This window comes from Rhamphochromis longiceps, linkage group LG6 (genome assembly GCF_057381845.1).
Source record: "Rhamphochromis longiceps isolate RC_006_pf linkage group LG6, R_longiceps_female_GT1.1, whole genome shotgun sequence".
In the NCBI taxonomy this organism is placed as follows: Eukaryota; Metazoa; Chordata; class Actinopteri; order Cichliformes; family Cichlidae; genus Rhamphochromis; species Rhamphochromis longiceps.
In genome coordinates, this window is record NC_140562.1 from 24,985,278 (window position 1) to 24,998,965 (window position 13,688).

Here is a 13,688-nt window from a genome sequence, read left to right on the forward strand (position 1 = left end):
TCTGCCAGTCAGTTCAGTCAGTTCTTGCTACCCAGTCTTATCTTGAGTTTATTATAATGTCAGTGAATTTTATCACTATAGTTTCAAATTCTTGAGCAAAGAAGAGCAAATTTATAAACATCAAAAAGCTTTACCTTTACCTGAGATTTAAATCTGCATGTTGCTGAAGTGAAGTTTCATCTGTTCCTTTCAACTTGCTTCTCCAAGTCTTGCTTCACAAATCTTCCAAACTTTCCCCCATTTAGATCTTGGGAATTGTTTACTCTTACATAAAACCTCTAATTTAGGTATCTTTTGGTTCTCTTTCTTATTAGATGAAAAACAGTACTACCACAAATTTAAAAGCTTTGGCCTATTGTTTAGACCTTTAAAAATTACTTTAAGAATAAATATGGGAATGGTCAGCACCTAGGATGTAGTTTGTTTTAGTTCAACACAAACCCTGGAGAGGCAGCTTTTGACACTTTAACCTTTCACATTGCCTACTCATTGGGAATTGTACCATCATCATTACTGCATTTACACATTCCTTACACTCAACAGAGGATCTTCTAAGGACAGAGCAATTCACATAAGTTAGCCAAAACGTCTAACTGCTTATTTCCCACAGTTCCCACTCTTACTTAACTTTATGATCTGCTCATTTTTCCTCTTGTAAATCCTTTTGAAACAAATGTAATAATAATAACAAGAAAAATGAATAATGTAATTTTTTATGAAAATGAACCCATAGGCTGGGAACAAATTCTTACATAATGGTTGAAGGCATAGTTTTAAACCCACCCTCATTAGTGGACAGGTCACAGTTAATGATATTCTTTCAGTTTTAAGCATATTTTGCCTTGCTGTTAACAGAAACTGTGGCTGAAGTAGTCCGAGAGTAATGTTGTTGATTTAAAAAAAAGTAGCCCTCACTGTTTGTTGAAATATCTACACCTACATTTATAGATACTATTTTAGGATTGCTCTGCACATTCATTTGCCTCTTTTCGAGTATGTGATAATTCCATCCCTGGGGATGATCCGGGCAGGCATACCCTGCAGCCCATAAACATGAGGAACGCCCTCCGAAAGGAGCGATTGAACAAACCATACAGGAAAGGGTTTAGGGATGAGTTGATATACCCTAACCACAGAAAGAGATCCCAGAGGACCACCTCTGTGCTGTATTCAATGAACGGGTCCACGATGTTGACAGTAAAGAAGGGCATCCAGAAGATGAGAAAAACTCCCATGATGATACCTAAAGTTTTTGCTGCCTTTCTCTCCCTCTTCATGGCATTCCTGTGTCTTTTTTTCTTGCTTGAGTCTTTACCCACTCCAGCAGCCATCTGGCTTTCCATGGCACTGATCTGCCTGGCCTGCCGCTTGGCAGCTTTGAAGATCTTCCAGTAGGCTACTAGCATGATTGCCATGGGCAGGTAAAAGGCTACTAAAGAAGCCATGACAGCATAAATGCGACTGACCAAGAACACACATAAATCTTTAGGAATCACCATGTCTACACCAGCAACATGAAGGTCTAGCATAATGGGGCCAAAGGAAATGAGTATGGGGACAAGCCAACATACAGCAATGAGGAGAGCTACCCGCCTGTGGCTCATCTTTAACGAGTAAACTAGAGGGTTACAGACAGCATAGTAACGGTCGAAGGCGATGCAGCTGAGATGAAATATGGAGGCAGTGCAGAGCATAACATCTAGGCTAGAGTGTATCCGACAAAAAAGAGAACCAAAGTACCAGCACCCCTCCACAGTTCGAATCATACTATAAGGCATCACTACAAGGCCAACTAGGCAGTCAGCCACTGCCAGGGACATGACGAAGCAGTTTGTGGGGGACTGCAGCTGCTTGAAGTAAGCAATGGACAAGACCACCAGGAAGTTGCCCACAACTGTGCAGATGATGCCAACCGACAGGAAAGCATACAGGAAAATGCGAGAGACCCGATGCCTCAATAAAGTACACGATTGAAGTTCAAGTTGAAGAGATGTGTTATCATCTCCGAGCCATCCCAAGGTGCTGTTATCCATGGCCTAATCAAACCTGTCAAAACATACAGAGAGAATTGGAAATAATTACTTCAAGGCATTTCATAGCACCACTCTATGGCACATTAACAATGAAAAAGTGGACAAACCACCCAGAATCCTGTTTGTTTCAGGCTGAAATGCAGCTCCGGGGCTACTTTTTATCAGTAAATCTTTGAACAGTGAACTTTGGTTTGCCATATAAATCACAAGAGACCATGGGCCTGAAAAGCTTGTTCTCAGAGCAGGGGGCGTATCTAACACACAATCTCTTTGCTTGCTGTGGCTAACAATACCGGGTGGTCTTCTAATCAACACAGATGTTGTTATAATGATTGAAAGGTTATATTACATTTTATTTACAAAATCACGACTGGACATTTAAAAAAAAAAGGCTTAATGCATCAGACAATAGTTTGAATACCTTCAGAGGGAAGTGAATTCTCCAAATTCTCCAAAAGTAGGTGGATTTAGAGTCACTTTTATGAAAACAAAAAAGCAAAATTACAGTATTACAGTGCAACCATGTCTTGTAATCCATGTCGAGGTAGGAGGTATTAAGACATTGTTTGGACTGATATTTATTTCCAATGCTCCCCTCTATCTGGTTCTTGACCAACCCATTTTAAAAATTAAACAAAACACCTTTTTTGAAACCATTTTACACCCATCAACACTGTAAATACTGCAACTTGAATTACTTGTTATATAGAACAAGGCCACTGTGCATTATAAAATTACAAATCATCAGCACTTAAGGAAAAAAAAAAGTTAGTGTCCCGTTTCAGTTGAAATGATGATAACTTTGAACATTAGTCTCTAATTAGTCACAAATTGAGAAAATCTGAACCTGAGTTGCTGAAAAAGTTACTTACTGTGTATTTTAGCATTTGTGATAAAGAATATGATAACTAAAAAAAGAATATAATCACAACTAGAAAATATATTATTTAAATTATTATTAAATTATGACAGAACCAAAAAAGTTAAGAGGTGCAAAACAAAATTAGAAAGCGCTGTTCTTCAGACAGTTGGGACGCAGTTCTTGAATAAGTGCTGAGGTCACAGAGCTTATCTTAATGAGGAGTTCCTGGTCTTTATGCACATTACTGTACAGATTAACACAACAAGTGATACCACACATAACTCAGCTGCTTTAACTTTCAGTAGTAAGTTACTACTACTTAGACCATTTTGATAATGATTTTTTTTAAAGTCTTCTTTTGCTTGCTGCAATTAGTGGGTTAAAAAAAAACACTTCTCAACTTTTTATAGTACAATTTTATATACCTTTATGTCCATACTGGTTTTTGCTGTATCAGAAAGTCTGTTTATTTGCACTGTTGACCATTTATTCTGGAAAAGCAGTTTTACTGTAGCACCTACCTCATCAAAGAAATAGAAGGCAGTTCAGCATTCAGCTAAAATGTGTAGGAAGAGTCATGTTCACGGCCCTGCACGCATCATTTGATCTTTTCATTCTCTCATTTTTCTATTTATTGTACTTCCAGCCTATAATCATTTGTGCAACAGCTATATATTTGCATCTGGGTCTGATAATAGTCCTATCTAGCAAAAAATGATCTGTCAGTTGATTTATATTATTCCTGGTGAAGGATTATGTATTTTTATTTTTTATCTTCACATCTTTCTGTCATAATGATCAAACAAAGCACTTGCATTATTTTGCACAATCTTAATTACAAATTATATAGGGGTGAAGCCCCATTTTTCATCTCGAATATAAATGCTTCAACTCACAACATCACAGGGATTCTATCAGAACAAAGAACAACTTGGTTACAGTTTAACTAAGCTTATTTAAAGCTGTAAACATTTCAGTCAGGGTTAGCGCTCACTAAATAAACCGTTTTGTTTATTATAACAATTTCCCTTCACTGGCGCTCATAGAAAAACAGGTTAAAAAAATGACACTCACCTGTGATGAAGAAAAATGATCGTCTGCTCTTGTGTGTGTCATACTGCAGCTCTGTCAGCCTTAGATTTACACCGACGAGAGAGATAGTAGAGGAAGCGGGCTGTAATGAATACATGCAACAATAACCACACTAATTAAATGCCTTGCCTTGCCAACTCCCCTGCTAACACAATTCAAATGAATGTAAAAAAGGAAACCATTTTTTTTTGTTTTAGATTTTTTTTAAAAGATTTTCTGATGTGTGCACAGCGGCACAAAAGACATTATGTGGTTTAGAACAATTAAAAAAAAAATAGAACATATCTGACACCCAAGTAATACAGTAAAACATAAAAAAAACCTCTTTTTTTAAAGTAAGCAATTCCATATGGATAGGTCAAAGCATATTTTAAAGATCTAGAAGTCATTGGCTCCTAGTACAGGAGGTAAATATGTGAATGATATTTTTGTAAAATACCCAAACTATTAAATGGACTTATTTATTTTCGCTTCAGGAAAGACTGCTGTAACTTTATCAGGGGTGACTAGTCTGCAACTGAAAAAACCGAGGTCAGCAAGTTTTCAAAGCAAGTTAGGATCATTCAAAACAATATAAAAGTAATTTTAAGAATCAAATTTGCTATTAGAAACAGTGAAATAATAATTAAAAAACAAAACAAATTCAATTTGATGAAATAATTAGCAAATGATTTATTCAATTATCTGATTTCATACTTTAAATCAGTTTCATATTTGTGAAACTCCATTTGCTACAAACCCTTCAAACATCTCTCATCATCCCTTTCATGCGTTTAAGCGCGCAGTCGACCACAGCCAATCCTGCCGAGCTTGAATACCTTGGGCCTCAGCCAATGACAGGCGTATTTCATGTGTGGCGGACGTGTTCTAATTAAACATGGGGGAATTTTTAATGAAGGGTGCAATAAAAGGCAGATTGCCTCAATAATTAGTGTTTTGTTTTTTTTTACCAGTCATTCATATGTGTAATGCAAGTGTTCTTTGTAGGCGGGGTAGACTACCACACATCTGTTCTTTTGTTTGTGAGAGTAAAGTGAGGAGACAGTGATTCCAGTGCTTTGTTTCTTGTACTCGACTGCAAATAAAATGACCCTTCTTATTTGGTTACGCATTTCATTATCAATACTGTAATATTTAATAATGAGACAATATTTTTATTATTTGATCATTTAAATTTGTCCTAATTTATATAATCACCATTTCAAATTGTACAAATTTAAATTCGAAGAATTGAAAAGTGTGTCTGTGAAGGTTCTCAGTCATCCAGGTCATCGTAGTCAAAGGAGCTTGCAAAGAAAAGCGTCTGGACTTCTTTAAGTTACTTGAAGACGTTTCACGTCTCATCCGAGAAGCTTCTTCAGTTCTAAGGTCAAATGGTGGAGAGTCCCAGATATAAACCTAGTGGGAGTATCCCCCCACAGAGGGACAAAAGGACCCCCTGATGATCCTCTAATCGCCTGAGCCAAGGTGTGAAACTGGGTGTGGGTCCCAATCAGCCAGAGTTTCGGGTGAGCTCATTGTGAAACCTGGCCCCACCTTATCATGCGAATTCCTGAGATCAGATGGCCCAGGATGTGAGTGGGCGTTAAGGCGTCTGGGAAGGGATCTCAAAACTGGATTATAGATGGCAGAGAGTTGTGTCGTAAACCCCCGCCTCTGTTCAAAGATGGTCGCTCACAGTGGACATAGATGGCTTCTTCCACTCCTCTTTCAAACCATCTGTCCTCTCTGTCCAAAATGTGAACATTGGCATCCTCGAAGGAGTGTCCTTTATCCTTAAGATGCAGATGGATTGCTGAGTCTTGTCCTGTGGAGGTTGCTCTTCTGTGTTGTGCCATGCGCTTGTGAAGTGGCTGTTTGGTCTCTCCAACGTAGAGGTCTGAGCATTCCTCGCTGCACTGTACAGCATACACCACATTGTTAAGTCTGTGTTTTGGAGTTTTGTCTTTCGGGTGAACCAGTTTTTGTCTGAGCGTGTTGCTGGGTCTGAAATGCACCGGGATGTCATGCTTGGAGAAAACCCTCCTGAGTTTTTCTGATACACCGGCTACATAGGGGATGACAATGTTGTTGCGTCTGTCCTTCTTATCCTCCCTCGCTGGTGTCTGGTCTTCTTGATTCTGCAGAGAGCACAAAATCACCTTTTAAGTGAAAGGATAAGACAGGTCCATTTCACCATAGATGCCCTCCAGATCAAGATCAGCCAGACCCTGCAGGAACTGGAAATCCTTCTACCCTCTCCAATCTTAGAAGAGGTTTACAAGTTTGTGGACAAGGCTCAGCGGGCCCAACACTATAAAGGAAAAGAAAGACAATGCAGGAAATTTCACACATTGCTTTCAAAAACACACACTCCTCATCCTGAACCTACACAACCCAGAGAAGAAAACACACCTGAAGACAGTCAGGAGAAATGGGTTAAGAACTTTTCAGACAGAATTCTCACTGAACCTGAAAAGAGAGTATTAGCCAAAGGACTCAGATTTGCCATTTCTCCACAACAGTTGCCCATAGTGGACCTCATCACAGCCACAGAATCTGCCATACGGATTAATAAATTATCACAGACAGAAGCAGAGCAAATCAGGATGAAAGTCTCAGCCACGCTCTCCAGTGCCAAAGTCCCTCCATCCAACTTCACAATACAGGAAAAGAAGGCCGTCGCTTCCCTGAGCAAAGACCACAACATCACTGTTTTACCAGCTGATAAGGGAAGATGCACCGTGGTCCTAAACACTACAGATTACCATACAAAGATCACTACTCTCCTCAGTGACAACAATACCTACGAAGCCTTAAAGCAAGACCCCACAAGCAGCTACAAAAAGAAAGTTATAGCTTGCCTTCAAGACTTTGAAAAGGACAAAATTATTGACCGCCTTACATATCACCGCCTTTACCCAGGGGATGCCATACCCTGCATTTACGGACTTCCTAAAATCCACAAGGAAGCTGTCCCACTCAGACCCATAGTCAGTAGCATAAACTCAGCCACTTATAACATTGCTAAACACCTTGCTACCATCCTTGCTCCTCACGTGGGGAACACCCCACACCACATCAAGAACTCCACCGACTTCACCGACAAGGTCCAGAAACTTACCGTGGATCCAGATGAAACCATGGTGTCCTTTGATGTAGTCTCTCTCTTCACTTGCATACCCACCACGGAGGCCGTGGAGACTGTCAGAAAACGACTACAAGAAGACAGCTCCTTGGAGGACAGGACCAACTTCACACCCGATCAGATTTGCACACTGTTAGACCTCTGCCTCACCACTACATATTTCAAATACAACGAAGGCTTTTACAGACAAAAACATGGCTGTGCCATGGGCTCCCCCGTGTCACCTATTGTAGCCAACCTTTACATGGAGGAAGTGGAAAGGAAGGCTCTTGGCTCTTTCAAAGGAAGAGTACCCAGCCACTGGTACAGATATGTAGACGACACCTGGGTCAAAATCAAGACACAAGAAGTGGAATCCTTCACTGCGCACATCAACGCTGTGGATAAAAACATCAAGTTCACCAGGGAAGACACAAAGGATGACTGTTTGCCTTTCCTGGACTGCGCTGTGCACATTGAGGAGAACGGCAACCTCAACATCGAGGTTTACCGGAAGCCCACACACACGGACCAGTACCTCCGCTTTGACTCCCATCACCCTCTGGAACACAAACTTGGAGTAATTAGGACCCTAGAGCACCGGGCAGAACATGTTCCCTCTAAGCCTGAAGGAAAAAAGAAGGAACACACACATGTAAAGGAAGCACTCAAAACATGCGGTTATCCTAAATGGGCGTTCTTAAAGTCAGCAAAGAGGCACAGAAAAGAAGACCAGACACCAGCGAGGGAGGATAAGAAAGACAGACGCAACAACATTGTCATCCCCTATGTAGCCGGTGTATCAGAAAAACTCAGGAGTCTCCAAGCATGACATCCCAGTGCATTTCAGACCCAGCAACACGCTCAGACAAAAACTGGTTCACCCGAAAGACAAAACTCCAAAACACAGACTTAACAATGTGGTGTATGCTGTACAGTGCAGCGAGGAATGCATAGATCTCTACATTGGAGAGACCAAACAGCCACTTCACAAGCGCATGGCACAACATAGAAGAGCAACCTCCACAGGACAAGACTCAGCAGTCCATCTGCATCTTAAGGATAAAGGACACTCCTTCAAGGATGCCAATGTTCACATTTTGGACAGAGAGGACAGAGAAGAGTGAAAGAAGCCATCTATGTCCACTGTGAGCGACCATCTTTGAACAGAGGCGGGGGTTTATGACACCAACTCTCTGCCATCTATAATCCAGCTTTGAGATCCCTTCCCAGACGCCTTAACGCCCACTCACATCCTGGGCCATCTGATCTCAGGAATTCGCATGATAAGGTGGGGCCAGGTTTCACAATGAGCTCACCCGAAACTCTGGCTGATTGGGACCCACACCCAGTTTCACACCTTGGCCCAGGCGATTAGAGGATCATCAGGGGGTCCTTTTGTCCCTCTGTGGGGGGATACTCCCACTAGGTTTATATCTGGGACTCTCCACCATTTGACCTTAGAACTGAAGAAGCTTCTCGGATGAGAGGTGAAATGTCTTCAAGTAATTGAAAAGTGTGTTTATCTTCTTCCATAGTGAATATATTTAAAGAGATTTTTTTTCTTGAGTCAGCTCTCTTTTCTTTTTTGTGAATGATACAGCTACTTTATCAGAAACCTTTATCACAAATGGTCTTCATCAGATTGGTTGTCAAGGAAACATTGTTAAGGAAGGAAAACAGGGAGAAGGGGTCGAACTATGCCAAATTATGCAACAACTGGACTGATAATCAGATGCAACAGATCCTAGGGAGACATGAAGTCAAATCTGAAATTTCTCATTCAAATCATCATCAGTATGAAACACAGGGGATCAGGAAAGCGGGACACTCAGTGTCTATAGCCATCTGTAAAACATAGTGGAGGTTCTGTCATGCATTAGGGTTACATTACATTGGAGATGTTCTTGTTAGAATTAAGATTCACCATGCAAAACCTTCAGAAAAGCATCTGATTGGCAATTTTCTGATTTTCATTTTCATCTGCTTTTCAGCATGACAATGCTGACAATGATGACAGCTGGTGATTTAAGAGCATACATTGTAGGATTATTGCTAGTGGACTGCCCAAAAGATGACGGAGATTAGTAAGCAGGTTTGGTGTTCATAGTTTTGGTATTTTTCTTTCTGAGCAATTTTGTGGTAAATGGAAAACTTTTAAAATCTAAAAGAATAGCTGACTAAGTTTTGCTGCAGCTGCATCCATGTGTGCGGCGGTATTGGTGGTCGAGGTAGTGTGTCTATTAAGGGAATAGTTCTTGAGAGTGTCTTGGTGTGACTGTCTCTCCCTCTCCTTTTTTCCTGTTGGCAAAGTGTTATGAGAGAATCCACTGTTTTCGCCCCACTGCTTGGTACATTTAAGGTGAATATGCTCACCTTGCATATTGTCCTAATCCATCCTTCCATTTCATCTAAAGAATGTGGAGGAGGATTAACAGAAATGTTTGCTTTTCTTCACCCTTACCATATTTCACCGTCCCAGGCTATGCCATGAAGAGAACTGCACAGAGGCAAGAACTTCTTCATCAGTGGCTGGGTTCAAAACTAAAACAATCTCAAAATGTATTTTTGAATGCGAAGAGAAAAGATGTCAGCATATTTACATTTGGCAGGGAAAGTCAAGTTAACATTTCCTTAAACCCCCTGTTGTCATCCTGTATTTCACCAGCCTCAGTGCTCCACAGCTGACAATGCAACACGTTCTCATCCGACAATGGGTTCCAGCATCACTGTTAGTCCTTTTGTGTGTTCTTATCGTGAGAAACATGACAGCGGAAGAGTGTGGGTGAAATACTGGCCAGAATTTGACTTGAGTTGGTTGATATCGTTTAAATGTGGATGTGGAATGGACTTGCACTTACATAGCACCTTCCCAAGGTGCTTTCAACTTAAGGCATTCACACACACATTCATACAGTGCTTTTATCTATACCTTGGAACTTTGAGTAACATTCATACACACACGATGGATGGTTTGGGGACAACTGGAGGGTCAGTATTTTGCTCACAAATACTTTGACTCATGGGCAGGAAGAGCCAACGATTAGATTGGTAGATGACATGCTCCACCATCTTCCCCAAATGAAAAGTTATTTACCAAATAGTTATGGGTCACACAGACCACTGCTGGTTTTGAAAAAGTGGTACTCTTAAGTAATTAAATTACATTTCAGAATTGTGAGAAATGCTGCACTCCTCTGTATACATAATTTGATTTTTGTTTTCTATAAAATCTTTTCAACTTGTGGTCACTGCCTGTTGATATAAGGGCAGTTTAACCTTGTCTTACAGAGCCCCAAAACTCTTGAATTTCAGGGACTAATTCTTGGGTTAATGCAGCCCTCTTCTGGCATGCCATTCTCATTACATATAGACAATGAGAACATAAATCAAATGCAACAATCATTAAATTATACATTATTATTGTTATACGCATTATGTATGCACAAACAACAAAGTCATTACTGTTTAAATAAACTATATATTTTTCCCAAACAGTAAATTGGTGAGTGGATTCCTCCCACGGTCTGCAATCAACAGTTGCTGAGGAACATACAACACATTTATGCATGTAGCTTATTTGTCTGGTTTTTTTAAAGCAGTTCCTTCAGATAAATGTAAGCATATTTATTTTCATTAGTGATAAAAGGATTTACAATCCTAAATTATTAATCGTTATTATTATTAGTAGTAGTAGTATTACTAGTTTCTCTCAATCCTAATCAAACTTTAAATGGCAACATTATAAAAGTTTCTTGTTTTAAAATGTCCTTAGAAACAGTTTAATGTTTTCATCAACTGTTCTCTCAAATCTCCTCTAAGATTAAGGCCATTTTCTGTGGAGAAATAGCCTAATTTCTTATATTGCACAAATGGTAAGGCAAGACAAATTCACATGTAACAATTTGCTAATTGCACTACTAAAAACATGTGTATCCCAGAAGCTTACCTGTTAAATCTAAGAAAAGACTGCTAGTGTTAGAAGCCTGCTTGTTTTGATGCTTTATAACATTTTTTCATATTGATACTCAATGACTAAAAAGTGAGCGTTCAATAAGGAGAGAGTTCATTAGAAGGAACTGAACATGATTTATAAATATACAAAATTCAATTATGCTATTTGGCAATTAGACTCTGATGGCCCATCACAGAAGAATGAAATCCCAGGGGTGACCCCCCAGAGTTTAGATGGTGGTGGTGGTGGTAAAGACAAGATGGAGGCTTGGGTGGAGTGTCTTGTGTGAGACAGTGATGGGAAGGAAGTGGTTTGCATGAAGGAGACTGCAAGAGCGAATGAAAGATGAGCAGGGCGATTAAAGTACGCAGAGTGGAGGCTGACTGAATTGAAGAAAGCAGGCAGCAAGATGATTGGACTACAGTGATGATGTTGGCATTTGTTTTACAGTGGGGGAAAGTGATGTGAAAGAAAAGACTAGCAGCCAAAAACCTGGGAAAATGGGCTGATCAGTGAATACAGATGTCCTTTACTGAACTTATTATTGAAAAGGGTGGGCAGTGACATGGACAGCCAAGCTTGTCAATTTCATTTGTTAAATTCATACCATAGGTGCATCTACTAAAAATCTTGGATAAGTAAGAATTTTGTTGACCTTAACAACAAGGTCAAAGGTCAAGTTTTCTGATAATCTTTTGAATGCAACATCTCACGAAGTAAATGATATAGGATTTTGAAACTGATTCCAAAGGTGTATCTACTAAAAATCCCAAACTCAAGATCAGAAATGTACTTTTCTGAAAATCACCTATGGTTTTCAGATTTACACCATGGGTAGGGATGGGAATCGAGAACTGATTTTTATAGAGAACCAATCCTTTGGAATATTTAGTCTGATCACTGCTTATGCTTTCCATTTGCACTTGAGCTTTGATCTGCTGATTTCAGTTGCTGTGGCAGAGGAGGAAAGTAGTGGTGTAGAGCGTGAATATGAATATTACTTTTATTTTTTGGCAAAAAAGGAGGAGAGCACAATGATGAAAGGCAAACTGCATGCAGGAGAGAAACAGTTACATTATGCTACCAACACAAGTTTGGCACAGACAGCATGCTAACACTAAGCTAAGCCCCTGCCCAGCAGCCAGACCCTGAATTTCAACAAGTAACAAGCTAATGATCAGCAACCATTTCTATTTCTGTTTATGTTTCTACAGTAGGATCAATGTGATGATTGCTTTGAAGTCTCTTTCTGCTGGTCTTCATCTTTGCTTGGTGCTGTCAGCTTTGTGGTCATACCTAAATACTAAAAGAAAGATAATAAGCTTTTGACATTTGAAATATTTTTAAGCATTTTTGGCAAAATCTTCAAATTTTCAGCATTCAAAATGCATTTTTGCTCGTTAGCAGTAGCGGTTTTAGATACACAGGCGGTTGCCCGGGGCGGCATCGTGGTGGGGGGCAGCATCACGGGCATCGGCAAAAAAAAAAAAAATTCTCTGGCTGGCTGGAGCAGCATCTAATAATAATCAACTCGCAAAATAAAACAAAATAAAAACAAACCAACAAACACGAAAACACCAGACATTATGATACAGACTTATAATTTGCACCGATGTTTTTTCGTAATTCTGTACACAAAAAATGAGCGCGAGAGCCTTCGGTGCGCCTGCTTGCTGCTGAAGTCAAAGTAAACTTTATTGTCATCTCCACTACATACAGTCCAGCATATAGAGAGACGAGACAACGAGGCTCCAGTTACAGCAGTGCAAGTAAACAAACAATATATATAAGAAGAGTAAGAAAATAAATATACACTTTAGGACCAGGGGTAAAGGGATCAATAACAATTTAAAATTTATAATTTTCAGTTTGATGATTTAAAGTCTCACACACAACCCGTCGAAAGGGGAGGGAGACCCGCTGCTTCCAAATAGAGCACATTTCATTTATAATGTTGTAAATCCAAGCCCATTATGTATTCATGATTTGAATCCTGGGTTGTGTGAAATCCCAGAAATAAACCCTAGACAAAGTGAATCTGTGAACTAAGGTGTAGGTCTATTAGGTCATGTTGTGGTGATCCTTGAGTTGATGGATGGGTGGTCATACTGGAGTGCAAAATTAAAACCAATGGAAGATGGACAAGAAAAGTTCAAAGCCATCAGGTGCTCAGTTTAGAAAAAAGAGAAAAGAAGAGGAGGAGAAACGAGCAACAGATACAGGTAAGCAGATGTGTCATTGGATAATGGCAGGTCATCCTGAAACAATCAGAATCAGAATACTTTATTAATCCCTAAGGAAATTATGTGCATTACAGTTGCTCCAAGAAGACATGGTAAAAATAGCAACAGTAACAGACTGTTGATTTGTCCTGTTCTCATTGTATGACGAATTATGATGGCTGTTTGGTAGCCGTTTGCATACTATGCATACTCTCTCTCTCTTCACGTGTGTGTGTGTACAACAGTTTCATGTTAATGTACAATCCTTAATATGTTTTGTGTGTGTGTGTGTGTGTGTGTGTGTGTTTCAGCTGTTTTACAGAGCAATACGAAAGTAATGTAACAAGTACTATAATAAATAACTTTCTCTTTGAAGTAGTTAAAAAGTAACGTATTGCATTACTTTTATGAGAAGTGT

The 13,688-nt window shown here is 39.7% G+C and overlaps 1 protein-coding gene across 1 annotated transcript; it reads right to left on the reverse strand.

Moving 5' to 3' along the window:
• Positions 1-956: 956 nt before the first annotated feature.
• LOC146668055 (5-hydroxytryptamine receptor 4) lies at positions 957-2,040 on the reverse strand. Its single transcript, XM_085408585.1, has one exon. It carries the CDS (start codon positions 2,031-2,033, stop codon positions 957-959), a length of 1,077 nt encoding a protein of 358 aa, XP_085264711.1. The 5' UTR covers positions 2,034-2,040.
• Positions 2,041-13,688: the final 11,648 nt, after the last annotated feature.

Excerpts from the sequence above, each read along its gene's own strand:
- LOC146668055 (XM_085408585.1), bottom strand. The coding sequence starts at position 2,033 with ATGGATAACAGCACCTTGGGATGGCTCGGAGATGATAACACATCTCTT.